We start from the raw sequence: 15787 nt of genomic DNA, 5'->3' as shown, positions 1-15787 counted from the left end.
CTACGAAGCCCCCTATTCCACCCTCCCTCCATCCCTGAATTCCTAAAGCAGGGCTCCCCCTACAAACATAGTTCTCACTCTTAAGGGTGCGACAGCCAAAAGCAGATTCACAGCTCTCCAAGCAGGCCACGTAATGGCAGCAGCCTCTTTGAAGGTGGTTGAGATTTAGATGAGATGGGCAGGTCCAGGGCTTACTGGACACTGGCCCCTGGCGAGCGCTGGCCACACTCGCGCTGCGCTGGAGATTCAAGTGCCAAATGCCAGGAGCCTCCCAGCGAAAAATAATAACAAGAGCAAACGCTTATATAACACCTCCTGCGTGCCAGGCACCGTGGGACGCTGTACGGGTATCCACAAACCCCTCCGTCTACATCCTCAACTCTCAGGAATGCCGTCCAGGGCTGGAACGGGGGTGGAGGAGCCATGCAAAGGGGCAGGCAGGAGTGTAGCAGGGGACGGGGAACACGCAGCCTTGCCCGGGGCCACTTCTGTCACAGGGAGTCAGGGATGGCAGGCCCGGGTTCACACCTGGGCTCAGCGTCCTTGAGCAGGTGAGCCTGGGCCTCAGTGTCCACAGTAGGTACAAGCAGGACAAGTGGTACTAGGAAAGGAGTGAACGTATAGGAACCCTTCCCCCGCCTCCCCAACCGAGCCCAGATTCTGGATTCTCCCCTCCCTCTGGCCAGAACACACAAACACAAGCTCACCCACACACCCAGGCTACTCTCTTAAAAATACACATACACACACACACTATTTTCTAAACACCATGCCCTGCTTCACTTTTCAAAACAGTCTGCTCCGATTTGGGCTCAGTAGGACCAAGACCTGTACCCCTTCTTTTTCAGAGTCACAGTCCCATGGGCTGGGTCCCCACGCGCTGTGCAGAGATCAGAACCCGCAAAGCCCCTCCAAACCCAAGCCCCGGACTCAGGACCAGCCAGAGGCCCTGCAGGCCCTCCCCAAGCAGGGCTCCTAGTCACTCCTCCCCAGCACTCAGCCGCACTGAGTCACCCTCAAAGCCTGACCCAGCACTCCTCTGCCCCTCCCCCGCGCCAGGCCTGATACCCCCATCTCCAAGCACAGGCCCTGGGGGTGGGGTTGAGGGGGGGAGTAGCAGAGGAGAATAAGCAGCTGCAACACCCCCACCCAACCACCTAAAATGCCAAAAATAACAGCAGCTCTCACTCACACACACACACACAACAACAACCCCCCACACACCAGAAAGGCAAATATAAATCCAAAATAAAGGGGAAGAAAAAAAAATCAAAGCCAACTACTGCCCCCAAAAGGCTTTTTAAACATTCTCAAAAAAAAAAAAAAGTTTATTAAAAGTGTTCTTAATGCTCGAAACGGAAAAGATTCCCAAATATACAGATGCCTCTTTTTTCATAGAAATAGATTTTTTTTTATAATACAAAAAAAAAAGGCCAAAAAAAAAAAAACACCAACAAAAACAAAAAACAACATCAACAGCAACAACCCCGTAGGAACATCTTTAAGCGATTACTCAGGGCCCGGCTGACAGTTACACGTGGGTTGCGTCAGTCCCGTGTACACACGCGTTCAGCCATGTTTAAACCGATTGCATCAACTTCGAAACCGGCCCGCCCGCCGGCGCCCAGAGAGGGGGGGTGGGCAGAATGAGAGGCAAGAGTTTATCATTCATCTGTACACATAGACATCTCTTCTTTAAATAACACCACGGGCGGGCGCCCCGTCTGCACGTGCGGCTGGTGTGGACAAAAATATAGATAGATATATATAATAAAATATTAAAATTACCGACGCGCTCCCCGCGCTGCCCAGTGCCCCAGTGCCAAAGTTCTGCCGGCGCCGCCAGGGGCGCGGGCGGGCGCGCGGGCGCTCCCCGGAGTCTCGGCGGCCGCGGCGCGCCCGGCAGCGCGGGGGCCGGCCGGCCGGCCGCGGGGGACGCGCACGGGGGCCGCGCTAGCAGTGGCCGGAGGAGGCGAGCAGGGGCTCGGGCAGCTGCTTGAACAAGTTCCGCAGGGTGCTGAGCTCGCGCGACAGCTGCTCCACCTTCTTCTGGAGCCGCTCGTTCTCGGCCGTGAGCTCCAGGACCTTGTGCTGCGTCTCCAGGTTGCGCATCTTGGCCTTGTCGCGGCTTTTGCGCACCGCGATGTTGTTGCGCTCCCGCCGGATCTTGTACTCGTCGCTGTGCTTGTCCACCGTCTTCTTGGCCTTGCTCTTGACCTGCGAGGGCGCCGGCGCCGCCCCCGCGTAGCAGGCGGCGGCGGCCGGGGGTGCCTTGGCGTCGGCGGGGCTCGGCGTGCCGGGCGGGCTGGACGACGAGGACGTGGACAGGCTCCCGCTGCTGCCGCTCGGCACCGCCTGGTAGCCGAGGTAGGCGCGCAGCGCGTACGGGAAGCCGGCCGCCATGCCCGCGGCGCCGCCGCCCGGAGCTCCGGCCTCCTCCTTCCGCTTGCAGTCCGCGGGCTCGAAGCCCGGCTCCGCCTTGAGCTCCGCCGGCGGCGGCGGCGGCGGCGGCGGCGGTGGCGGGTGCAGGGGTGCGAAGCAGCCCGGGTGCAGCGCGCCCTTGGCGGCCCCCAGGCGGCCCAGGCTCACGTAGCCGTACTCGGCCGCCTTCTTGCAGTTCTTGCCCCCGTAGTCGTCGGAGAAGAGGTCGGAGAGGAAGTCGTGGTGCTGCCCGGAGGAGGCGGGCGCGGGGGCGGGCGCGGGCGGAGCCGCCTCGAAGGTGTCCGTGGCCGTGGTGGGTGCCGGGGCCTGCGGCGCGCCCAGCGGCTCCAGGTAGGGGCTGAAGTCGATGGCGCGCTCGTGCTCTCCGATGCTACCCAGCTCGCCGGCGGGGGGGCGCGGCCCGGGTCTGGCCGCCGGGGGCGCCGCGGGGGCCGCCTTGCCGCCGTACGCAGCAGCCAAGCAGTCCGCCTCGTAGTAGAAGTTGGCCACTTCCATGGATTTAAAGGCGGGCGGCGGCGGCGGCAGGGGGAGACATGCTGGGTCCCAGGCCACCAGGCGTTGCATGAACGCGGGTGCCCGGGGAGGGGGCCTGGGGCTGCCCGCGCCGGCCGGCCCGCAGGTGGCGCGGCCTCCCGGCTCCGAACAGTCGCTGCTGTGTCGCCGCCGCTGCTGCTGCTGCTGCCGCCGCCGCTGCTCCGGGGTGGCCGCTATCAGTGCGGGGGGCTGCCGGCCGGACCCTCGGGTGGGTCCCCTTCCCGGTCCCGTGCGCGGCTCTGACTCGCTAAAGTTTCTCCCGAGCCCGTTTATTTATAAAGGCGGGCCATAGCAACGGCTGCGTCACGCCCGGCGGCGGCCCCTCCCTCCCCGGGCACGCAGAGGACACGCCGCGGCCGCCCGGGACCCCCGGCCGGGCGCCGGCGGGCCGGCCTGGAGACCCGGAGCGCGCCCCCGGGGGTCCCCCGGCCTGCGGGGCCGGGGTGGGGGGCGGCCTCGGGCCCCCGCCCTGTCCACTCCCACCCGGCGGCCCCGAGATGGCGAGCGCGGAGAGGCGCGAGCCCGCCCCCGGACCGCCCCCTCTGGGCCGGCCGGCGGACGAGAAGGGAGGGGGAACCCGGGGAGGGGGCCGGGCGGCCGTCTGCTCCCACCCTGAACGCGGCCGCCGCCCGCCCCCTGCTGGAGGAGGCGCTGGCCTTCGGGAGCCGCGGCCGCCGGACCTGGCTCTCCAGGGAGGGGGCGCGCCCCTCTCCCCCCAGCCAGGGATGCTGGAGACCCCAACCCCCTCCAGCTCGGACTCCCGGAGGGGTGAGCCGCCTCCACAGCCCTCCCCCGAGTGCGGCCTCGCCGCTAAACTGGCACCCCTCCCCAGATCTGGACAGGAGGGACTCACACCTGCGGTGACTCCCCTTCTGAAATAGGAAGACCTGGGGTTGGGGGCTTGGGGAGGTGCAAACAAGGGGGCGAGCGCCCCTCCCCCGGCCCCGCCCCCCGCACCTGCCTGCTCCCTCCCCCTCGGACCACACCTGGGTCTTCTCCAGCCCCACCCCGCCCTGACCTGGGGCCCCCTCCCCGGAGGGTGGAACGGGGGTGGGGTGCCCCCCGACCACACGCTGTGTGACCTTGGACTAGTCACTTGGCTTCTCCAAGTTTAAGTCTGCGAGGGTGTCCTTACTGTTATCTTTATTAGTTGTATTAACTGTCTCCAACGCAGACTCCCAAACGCTCACCGCTCTGGGACACACATCAGAAAGAAGGGCCTCTTCCCAGTACAAAGAGGCCCAGAGGCCCACAGCACACCCAAGATCACACAGCTTCATGTTCCCCACTGTTCTCAAAAGAAAAGCCCTTATCCAGGCACCCTCAGAGCTGTTCGTCATCCCCCTCCCAAAGCACCTGTATCTGAGGCTGGTGGGTGGGGGTCCAGGCAGGACCCAGGGGGCCATGCAGAAGGGAGGAAGGAGTTCTCCTCTTTTAGCAGGCCCCTGCTGTGTGGTGAGAGGGGTCTGGACCCAGAGCTTGCTTTTTCACCCTGCCAGGAGGATGCCCTCGCGGCCCTTGGTTCACAGAGAGGGAGACGAGATGGCCCACCAGGATGGGAACGCCGGCCCCAGGCCCTCCCTGCTGAGTGGGTGCCAGCCGCCCTGGCCCTCTCCTGCACCATTCCAAGGCCATTTCGGCAGCCCCTTGGGCCTACCCTTCTGCCACTCCCAGACCCCGGCACCCCAGGCAGGAGCTCCCAGCCTGCCTGGTGCTGACCCCCGACCCACTGACCCCAGCCCTGGCCCTGGCGGGCAGGCGGGCATTGCTCAACCTTCAGCGTTATCTGCTGAGCTGGGGTGACCTCCGCTCCGGAGAGCTGGAGAAATGACATCTCTGAGTGCCCTTGGGGGTGGGGGGCAGGGAGGGACAGAGTGAAACACTGGCCCAGCCTGCTGGCTTTCTGGGCCTTCCCAGCAGCCTCTGGGCCAGGGAGGGACCTAAGGCCCTGGGGCCACGCAGCCAGGACTCCCAAGCTGCAAAATGGGACACTCAGGGCTGAGCTGAAGCGCCACTGCCCCCAGAGGCCCTCCCAGCCCCACCTGCTGGCAAACTTCCTTCCTAGCCCTTATCTCCAGCCACCAAGATCCTCGTCTTGTCTGCCTCAGTCCCCCTCCAGACTACCCGCTCTCAAATATGGGAAATCGTGGGTCAAGCATGCTCAAAATGTACTGGGGAACAGGATGCATTTGCACCTCTGGACCAAGAACAGGCTTTCCCCAGCCCTGCCCAAGGCAGCTAGCTCTGCAGGGCTCAGCCCACAGGTGGCCTCCTCTGAAAGCCCTCCCTGACTTCCGGGAGGGATTGCTCTGTTTTGCTCACTGCTGTTCCCCCAGTGCCTGGAATAGTGCCTGGCACAGGAAGGGCTCAATAAATGAAGATGGAGGAGATGGTGAGGTTCCCCCCACACCCCATTAACTGGACTGTGTGACCTCTCTGAGACTCAGCACCCGCCCCGGCCTCTCGGGGTTCTGGGGAGATGCAGTGAGATGTGGGGAGTCTGCAGCTAATCGAAGGATTCGTGTGTGATCTCCAGTCAGTCTTTCACCCTCCCTGAACCGTATTTTAAGCCCTTTGCATCTACTAGTCCGACACAACTGAGCGACTGAACTGAACTGAACTGAACTCATTTCATCCTCCTAATCATTGGTAAGAAGCAGGTCCTATTATCATCCCCACTTTACAGATGAGGAAACTGAGGCCACGCAGAGCTCAGGGTGTCTGTTCAAGGTCACATCCCTGGGGATGGGAAAGATTAATGTCTTCCCAGCCCAGCCTTCCCTTTTGGGTTTGTAATAAATCATAATGGGTCTGATGTGAGCCCCATTTTTCGAGTGGAAAAACTGAGGCTCAGAAAAGGGCAGCTGGGGGTTACACAATGAGCCAAGGGGCCACCCAGGCCCTCAGGACCAGCCCCCAAGGACAGATTCAGTCCCATCGGGGTCTTGCCGTCACCTACCAAACACTGAGCCCCTGGCTTCCCACCCTGCCACCCCCGACGCTGGAGTCAGTGGCGATTCCCACCCCAGCGCCTCCGCAGGTGTCCTGCAGGGAGGCTGCCTGCCCGGGTGACGTAAGCCCTTGTTTTCACAAGGCTGGTTGCTCAACAGGCCCTGCCTGCTGCCCTGCCACTAGCGCTCAGCCTTTCCCCGAGGAGGGGGGTGATGTGACCGAACCACTATGGTCCAGAGCGCCGGAGCACGCCCCAGCGGCCCTGCAGGCGGCGAGGGCTCAGAAAGCGGGGCCCACCTGTCACCTCCCGCGGCGACCTCTCCCAGGTACCGGTGGCGTAGGTGTCCCTAGGAACCCAGGGCGCGGAAGGGTCTCAAGGCGGCAGCCGGCGCCCAGATCCAACCTAGAGACGCGGTCGGTTTGACCCCCGCCCCAGTGATTCGCTTCAGATTTTTTTCTGTCTCGTTTTTTAATGACTGTGTTGCCAACATTTCACAAAATCAAGACATGTCACATCAAAATTCGAAATTCTAGCTTCACTTTTAAAACCGGAAGCTGAGGGCTGGGCCCGTGTGGCTGCGAATGGTGGGCAGGAGCCAGTGGGCGACTGGGGAAGAACAGGCCCTTTCCTGCCTCGGTCCGTGCCCTCCTCTGCCCCCAGACTGCTTTCAGGATTCCTTCTCCCGGTCTCTGCCGCTTTTCTTTAGCCCTGTTTCCAGGAAGAGGAAACCAAAGGTGTCCATTGTTGCTTCTTTGACAGACAGTGGTCAAGGAGTTCTCAGCAGAGCTCAGAAGTCAGCCAGCAGGTCGAAAAATAAGGCTGAAGGAGGAAGCATCAGAGAGGTTCCGGAGAGACGGTCTCTGGAGGCTTTGGACCTGGGATGCTGTGGGGCTGGCCTTCTGTTCCTGCTCTTACCCTCCAGGCCATGGCACTCTGGGGTCCCCTCTAGACCTCAGTCCCTCATCTGGTCAACTGGGGAAACGCCACTCCCTCTCTCGTGGGCATTCTGGGCCTACGGCACCCCCTCACACAGGCCCACCTCAGCACATGAGAGTGAAGGGCCTCCCCTGAGCCCTGCAAAGCACCTGACCCTGCATGTCCCGGAAACCTCCCAAAGCAGGCAGGCCTGCAGGCCTAGGGCTGGTTAGGACTGCGCCTGGCAACACAGGGAACTTGGTGCAAAAGCCAGATCGGTCCTGATTCCTGTGTCCGACGTCTGCCCCCACCACTCCTCCTCTGCCAGGCCTCACTTTCCCCATCTGCCTAGATTAGATCCCAGACAGCTTCCAGGTCCAATGTCCCAGGATCCGCAATTTTGGAATTGGTGGGAGACCCTCGGGGCTGCTAGTGAAACTTGCCTGAGCGCATGCTGCCACCACGTGGCCAGCTCTGGAAATGCAGTCAGTTCAGTTCAGTTGCTCAGTTGTGTCTGACTTTGCAACCCCATGAACCGCAGCACGCCAGGCCTCCCTGTCCATCACCAACTCTCGGAGTCCACCCAAACCCATGTCCATCGAGTCGATGATGCCATCCAACCATCTCATCCTCTGTCGTCCCCTTCTCCTCTTGCCTTCAATCTTTCCCAGCATCAGGGTCTTTTCCAGTGAGTTAGTTCTGGAAATGCAAGAGTGATTTAAATGAATCTTTGATGAAGGATCTACTGGGTACTTGGGCTTATGGGCACTGTGGATACTAATAGATGTTCACATGGCATGAGCAAGCCACCACTGAAAGAAGTAAAAATGTCCAACAAGCAGACAAAGGGTACTTTCCTTTAGTCCTCCATCAGATTTTTTTTTTTTTTTTTTGGAACCTACCATGTCTCATGTCCTAGAGATGTATTCACGAACAAGACAGAAGTGATCCCTGTTCCCATGAAGCTGATATTCCTTTTGGGGAAGATAAACAGTAAACAAGGTAAATGAGTTAAGCATACAGTGTGTTATATTCTGGGAAGTTCCATGGAGAAGAATACAGCAGAGGATGGGGATGGGGAGTGCTGGGGGATTTTACTTTAACTTGAGAGTGGTCAAATAACGGTGCCACATACCCAGTTGTGTCCAACTCTTTGCAACCCCGTGACTGTAGCCCGCCAGGCTCCTCTGTCCATGGAGTTTTCCTGGCAAGAATGGGTTGCCATTTCCTTCTCCAGGGGATCTTTCTAACCCAAGGATCGAACCCATGTCTCCTACGGGTCCTGCATTTGGATTCTTCACCTGCTGAGCCACTGGGGAAGCCCGTTACAGTTACTAAGTTTTTAGAATGGCCAGGGGAGGCCTCATTGAGGTGACAGGTGAGCAAAAACAGGAATGCAGTGAGGGAGTGGGCCGTGCAGACAGCAGCAAGGAAAACGGTGCACACAAAGGCCCTGAGTAGGAGCATACCTGGCTCATGTAAGCAGCAGGAAATGATCTTGTAGAAATAGTGGGGGCCGTGTCTCATAAGGCTTTGGAGCTCCCCTGCTGGCTCAGTGGTCAAGAACTCGCCTCCAGTGCAGGAGATGCAGGAGACACGGGTTCAATCCCTGGGCTAGAAAGATCCCCTGGAGAAGGAAATGGCAACCCACTCCGAATATTGCCGGGAAAATCCCATGGAGCCTGGCAGGCTACAGTCCATAGGGCAGCACAGAGTCAGACCTGACTGAGCATGTAACGACTTTGGCTTTTACTTGGGATTAGGGGGAGCAAAGGTGAGTTCTGAGCAGGGGAGGGACAGGAGCTGACTTAGGTTCTGATAGAATCCGTGGGCTGCCTATGGGGAATGGACTGTCCTGGAGGTAAGGGAGGAAGCAGGGAGCCCAGCGAGGAGGTGAGCAGAGTCACGCAGCCAGCTAGCCGTGGACTCCACCAAGCCATGGAGGCTGCGAGAAAGAGAGAGTGAATCCACTTTCAGGATTTGCTGACAGATCCAGTTACAAAACAACCACACAATGACCCATTCTATAGCCATTTAAAGGGACAAGGTGAAGTGAAGTGAGGTCGCTCAGTCGTGTCCGACTCTTTGCGACCCCATGGACCGTAGCCTACAAGGCTCCTCTTTCCATGGAATTTTCCAGGCAAGAGTACTGGAGTAGGTTGCCATTTCCTTCTCCAAAAGGGACAAGGTATATGACATCAAAAGCCCTAGCAACCAACAGGGAAAAAAGTAGATATATTTGATGCATCAAAATTTAAAACTTCTGGGCAGTAAAGGACCAAATCAACAGAGTAGAATGATGGTGTACAAGACAGGAGACAATATTTGCAGGTCACATTTCTGGTATTGAAGCTGAATCTCCAATACTGACCACCTGATGCGAAGAGCCAACTCATTGGAAAAGACCCTGATTCTGGGAAAGACTGAAGGCAGGAGGAGAAGGGGACGACAGAGGAAGAGACGGTTGGATGGCATCACCGACTCAATGGACATGAGTTTGAGCAAGCTCCAGGAGATGGTGAAAGAGAGAAGCCTGGCATGCTGCATTCTATGGGGTCGCAAAGAGTCAGACACGACTTAGTGACTGAATAGCATCTGAAAAGAGGTTAATATCCAGAAAATATAAAGAACTACAACTGAACAGAAAAGTTACTCAATTAAAAACAAGCAGAGGCTTAAAATAGACATTTCTCCAAAGAGGACGTGTGGATGACCAACAGGCACACGAGAAGATGTTCAAAATTACTAATTATTTGGGAAACGCAAATCAAAACCACAATGAGAGACTACTCCACACCCGCTGCTGCCCCTGCTGCTGCTGAGTCACTTCAGTCGTGCCCGACTCTGTGAGACCCCAGAGACAGCAGCCCACCAGGCTCCCCCGTCCCTGGGATTCTCCAGGCAAGAACACTGGAGTGGGTTGCCACTTCCTTCTCCAACGCATGAAAGTGAAAAGTGAAAATGAAGTCGCTCAGTCGTATCAGACTCTTAGCAACCCCATGGACTGCAGCCCACCAGGCTCCTGCATCCATGGGATTTTCCAGGCAAGAGTACTGGAGTGGGGTGCCATTGCCTTCTCTGCCACACCCACTGACTACTGTTGGAAAAAAAGAAAAGAAAGAAACAAGTGTTGGTGATGATATGGAGAAATTGGAACCCTTTTGTGTTGCTGGTGGGAATGTCAAATGGTAGAAGCACTGTTAGGAACATTAAGGTACTTCCTCAAAAAATTAAAAAGGGAATTACCATATGATCCAGCAATTCCACTTCTAGGCATATGCCCCAAAGAACTGAAAGCAGGGTTTTGAAAATATATTTAACACCCATATTCACAGCAGCAATTATTCACAATAGCCAAAAGGTGGAGGCAGCACAAATATCCACTGATATAAGAATAAATAAACAAAACGTGGTCTATACATATGAGGGAATACTATTCGGCCTTTAAATAGAAGGAAATTCCGACACAGCCTGCAACATGGATGAAGCTGGAGGACATGATTCTAAATGAAATAGGGAGGACACGAAAGGACAAACACCGTCTAATCCTACTTACACTCAGTGCCTAGGTCAGTCAGACTCAGAGACAGACAGTAGAATGGTGGTTGGGGAGAGGGGAGTCGTTTATCAGGTACAGCGTTTCAGCTCGGGAAGATGAGACAGTCCCAGAGATGGATGGCGGTGTTGCTTGTACAACTGTAAATACACTTGATGTCCCTGAACTGTAGTTGTGTGTGTGTGTGTGTGTGCACACAGTCGCTTCAGTCGTGTCCGACTCTGCGACCCTGCGGACTGCAGCCCGCCAGGCTCCTCTGCCCATGGGCGTCTCCAGGCAAGAATACTGGAGTGGGTTGCCATGCCCTCCTCCAGGGGATCTTCCTGACCCAGGGATTGAACCCAAGTCTCCTGTGTCTCCTGCATTGGCAGGCGGGTTCTTTGCCACTAGCGCCACCTGGAAGCCCAAACTGCAGTTAAGATGGTTCATTTTTTTGAACTTTTTAAAAATTGCTGGTTAATTTTAACTATTTACCTGGTAACAATTTTCGGTTTCTAGAAGAGCTGCAAAGTCAGTACAGCATTCCCATGAAGTCTTTGTACAGCCTCCTCTAATACTAACATCTTACTAGACATGACACATTTATCAGAACTACGGGATTATAAGATGGTCAACTTCATAGAGCTACCATATGACCCAGCAGCCCCATTCCTGGACATGTGTCCAGAAAAGACGAAAGCCTCAGGACTTCCCTGGCGGTCAAGTGGCTAAGAATTGGCCTTCCAGTGCAGCGGACATGGGTTTGATCCCAGGCTGGGGAACTAAAATCCCACATGCTGTTGAGCAACCAAACCTGTGTGCTGCAATCAAGACCAGTGCAGTCTAAATAAATAGATAAAGTTTTTTGTTTTTTTTTAAGTCAAAAACCTCATTCGCAAAGATTCAGGCAGGCACCTCACTAGTCATAGCAGCGCTGTTCACAAAGGCTAAGACAGGGGAGCAGCCTAAATGTCGGTCGACATGGATGGATAGAGAAGAGGTCGGAGATAAATATTTATGTGTGTATATACAATGACTCTGCCGGCAAAAAAGAACGAAGCAATGCTATTTGTGGCAATGCGGCTGGACCTAGAGAATATTACACTTAGTGAAGTAAGTCAGACAAAAAGGCAAATACTACACAGTGTCACTTAACAATACCAATAAACCTATACACAGAACACAAATAGACCCGCAGACATAGAAAACAAACTTACGGTTACCAAAGGGGACAGGGACAAGGGGTAAATCAGGAGTATGGGGTTAACAGATACAAACTACTGTGTGTAAAACAGATGAGCAATAAGGATTCACTATATAGCCCGGGGAACTATAGTCAGTATGTTTTAACATACTGGTAACAGAAAACCTGACACTATATATGTATATATACCTGAATCACTTTGCTGTCTACATGAAATTAACACAATATTGCAAATCAACTCTACTTCTGTTTTTTTTTTTTTTTTAGTGATGGCAAACTTTATGCTATGTGAATTTTATAATAGCACACTTTTTTTAAAGGACAAGGTAGCTTTTCATGTCAGCATGGAGAGACACCCAATGGGACTGTTGAGTGAAAGAAGGGCCTAGCAGAGCAGCTTCCTGGTAGAGTCTTGCTTGTTGTGAAAACCTTCACCATTAGTTAAAAAAAAAAAAAAAATCTGAATTCCACATGTGTTGATGAAGCAGCTTTGGGAAAACAAACAGGCTTACGAGCTTTTAGTGGCTTTGCAAAGGGGCTCAACGTCTAGTACCTTGACCATAGCTATCAAAATGGAAGACTTCATCGGGCCCAGAAGTGGTGGGCATTTATCCTACTGCACAAAGACGAATGGGCTCTGCAATAGCAAGTCTTGCGCTCTGGTGTCAGTATTTCCAGGAAAGACTCTACAGCTGCTAAAAATAACAGCGCAGTGCTATGGGGGGTGGGGGGGTGGGGGGAATCCAGACCAGCACTGCCCTGCAGGACTCCCTGGGCTGGGGGGAATAGCCCACATCTCTGCTCTGCCACGTGGGAGTGAGCTGCCAGCTGCAGGAGGCCACTGAGTCCCTGAGAGGCGGCTGGTGTGACTGGGAACTCAGTGTTTTTATTTCATCCAATTTCACTCCCATGGCTAGTAGCTACCGTATGAACCGCACGCATCTAGGACCATCCCTAAGGTCTAGGTTAAGAGAAAAAGGCCAGGGACTTCCCTGGTGGTTCAGTGGTTAAGAATCTGCCTGCCGATGGAGGAGAAACGGGTTTGTTCCCTGATACAGGGAGATTCCACATGTCGGGGCGGGGGCAGGCAACCAAAGCTGGGCACCTCAATTCCTGAAGCCAGTGTGGCCTGGAACCCACGCTCCCCGACAAGAAAAGCCACCGCAATGAGAAACCCGAGCATCACGGCTAGAGAAAGGCAGCGCAGTCGTAAGGAATCGATTTTTTAAAAAAGAATGTCAATAAACAAGCGAATGACTTTTAAAAAGAGAGAGAAAGAGAAGGGCCAGGCCAGGACGTGTGGTGCACGAACCCCCACCTGAAGGCGGACAGACACGGAAATGCACTCTCGTGTGTCTGTGTGAGGATGTGGTCTCCTGCTGGGAGGGCCGGAAGAAACTCGAGGTGCTCGGAATGACGTGAAATAACTCACCCCACAACTTAGCAGCCTGCCACCAACCCCCATCTGGTTTGCTGACACCCCTGTGGGTCAGGACTTTGGACAAGGCGCAGGTGGGGGCAGCTTGTCCCCGCTACAGGGCTCATCCCCGCGTGTGGGGCCACCGCTGGCTTGGCCTGAACGGCGGCTGGCTGCAGGAGCCAGCTGCCCCGAGTCCTTGGTCCCCACTCTCCATAACGTAGTTCCCCCTCCACCCGTGGCCTCTTCCACTGGCCTGTGGACATGTCCGTGATCATCACGGGGCCTTCTCGCTGGCCCCTGCACAGGTCTAGCTCCCTGCTGGAATGCTCTCCCGTGGCCCCCAGGTGGCTCCTCCCCGCAGACTCGCTGCCACAGTGGCCGTGCTCCCAAGCGCAGAAGTGAGAGCTGCTGGGTCTTCTCAGGCGGAAGCCCCACACTGTCCTGCTGGACGGGCCAGGCGCAAGGCCAGGGGGCTGCACAAGGGCGTGCCTTCCAGGAAGCTGGTTCGTGGGGAGCCAGCCCCAGAGGACGTCTGCTACGGCGGGCTGGGGTCCTGAGGTGCGAGAAGAGGGGGAAACCACGTCCTCTTCTAACTTGAAAATGGGCACCATAGATAGGCATTGTTTCTGCTGCTTAGCCTCTCGGTTGTGTTCGACTCTTTGTGACGCCACGGACTATGGCCCACCAGGCTCCTCTGTCCGTGGGATTTCCCAGGCAAGAATATTGGAGTGCATTGCCATTTCCTCTCCAGGGGATCTTCCCCACCCCGCGATTGAACCCCTGTCTCTTGCAATGAAGGCAGGTTCTTTCCCGCTGAGCCACCTGGGAAGCCCTGGCCGCCTGCTGCCTTGTTGCTGTTTGTGTCTAGAAAGCCGCGCCGGGCATGGTCCCGCACCACGCCTGTGGCTCCCTCTGCTGCTAACACACCTCTCTGCCTCCAGCCGAGAAATGCCCCGAGAAACTCCCCCTGAATGCCCAAGTGCTCTCTGCTGCCTCTGTGCTCCCTCCACCTGCTGACTCCAGGATCTTATTCTGACTCTACTGGAGTTAGTTTCGTGTAACCTCCCTCTCCTTCTGTTCAGTTCCGCCGCTCAGTTGTGACCGACTCTTTGCGACCTCATGGACTGCAGCACACCAGGCCTCCCTGTCCATCACCAACTCCCGGAGCCCACCCAAACTCATGTCCATTGAGTCGGTGACACCATCCAACCATCTCATCCTCTGTCGTCCCCTTCTCCTCCTGCCTTCAATCTTTCCCAGCTTCAAGGTTTTTTCCAATGAGTCAGCTCTTCATATCAGGTGGCCAAAGTACTGGAGCTTCAGCATCAGTCCCTCTCCTTGGACCCCTCACAGTTCGCCTAATGTAGGTCATCTCTGTATACACACACTCACACAGGACTCAGGCCGGTGCTGAATAGGTACTTAGTGACTCAGAGGCACAACCCTGGAAAAGACACAGTGATCTGACCCCCAGTCTCCCCACCCAGCTGGGCGCAGGGCTGGCATCACTGGCTGCACTTATCTAGAATGACCACTAGGTGGCGAAAGAGCCTAGCCTCCAACTTGCCCCGTTGAGCCCAGACAAGAAAGCAGGTGTAGTGGCGAACTTGAAAAGTCAGACATTCCAGGACAGGAGGCTCCAAGCCCAGCTTCGAAAAGAAATTTCCCATCCTTATTGCCTAGCCCCCTCCTCCTCAACTTCAAATTTTGCTTCCCCCTCAAGCAAATTGACTTTAATCAGAGGTGTGCCAACCTAGGTGCAACCACCTGATCAAACCATTCAATCCTAAAGGAAACCAATCCTGAATGTTCATTGGAGGCACTGATGCTGAAGCTGAAGATCCAATACTCTGGCCACTGGATGTGAAGAGCTGACTCATTAGAAAAGACCCTAATGCTGGGAAAGATTGAAGGCAGGAGGAGAAGGGGACGACAGAGGATGAGATGGTTGGATGGCCTCACCGACTCAATGGATATGAGTCTGAGCAAACTCCGGGAGTTGGTGATGGCCTGGCGTGCTGTGGTCCATGAGGTTGCAAAGAGTCAGACACAACTGAACAACAACAAACCACTTGGCCATCTCTAAAATCTTGTGCCAAGTGAAAAACACCAACACGAAAGAATACATCCTGCCTGATTCCACTTACATGAAGCTGTAGAACAAGAAACATTAATCTATGCTGGAGAAGCGGGATTTCCTCTTCTGAAGGGTGGGCAGGATTTTGTAGGAAGGCAGGAGGGTACTTTCGGGGGTGATGGTAAATGTTCCATATCAGTTTTCCCAGGCTGTCATCACAAAGCATCACAAACCAGGGCACATAAAACAACATGCATTTACTCTCCACCAGTTCTGGCAGCCGGCAGTCTGAAATCAGCCATGCTGGTGCAGTCTCTAGCACTACTTGCCTTGCAGCCACATCACGCCATACTCTGTCTCCCTCTTGATGGGGACTTCTTTCCCTTGGGCATGTCTATATCTACATCTCCTCCTTTCTCTTATAAAGACACCAGTCAGTGGGTTGAGGGCCCACCCTCATCCAGTATGAGCTCTTCTTAATTTGGTTGCATCTGCAAAACCTTGTTTCAGAAATAACCCAAAGTATTCCTAAGATCTGTACCTTTCACTGAATGTCAGTTTTACAGACAAGAAATATTTCATCTATCCCAAAGGAAAGATCTTTGGGGTGCATATTAGGTATGTTAAGATCAGAAGAGCAATGGCCCCTGAATGGATCACAATGAAACAATCTGGCAGTCAGAAGTGCTTTACAAAGGAGAGGAACA

The 15787-nt window shown here is 55.4% G+C and overlaps 1 protein-coding gene across 1 annotated transcript; it reads right to left on the bottom strand.

Annotated features, from left to right (window-relative positions):
* Window positions 1–1313: 1313 nt before the first annotated feature.
* CEBPB (CCAAT enhancer binding protein beta) lies at window positions 1314–3225 on the bottom strand. The gene has a single exon (XM_004014883.5). It carries the CDS (start codon window positions 3004–3006, stop codon window positions 1954–1956), a length of 1053 nt encoding a protein of 350 aa, XP_004014932.3. The 5' UTR covers window positions 3007–3225; the 3' UTR covers window positions 1314–1953.
* Between the last annotated feature and the right edge of the window lie 12562 nt (window positions 3226–15787).

This window comes from Ovis aries, chromosome 13 (genome assembly GCF_016772045.2).
Source record: "Ovis aries strain OAR_USU_Benz2616 breed Rambouillet chromosome 13, ARS-UI_Ramb_v3.0, whole genome shotgun sequence".
Taxonomy (NCBI): domain Eukaryota; kingdom Metazoa; phylum Chordata; class Mammalia; order Artiodactyla; family Bovidae; genus Ovis; species Ovis aries.
This window is presented reverse-complemented; position numbering and strand designations above follow the sequence as displayed.

What these genes read in the sequence shown, in the direction of transcription:
- CEBPB (XM_004014883.5), bottom strand. Translation starts at nt 3,006, where the DNA reads ATGCAACGCCTGGTGGCCTGGGACCCAGCATGTCTCCCCCTGCCGCCG.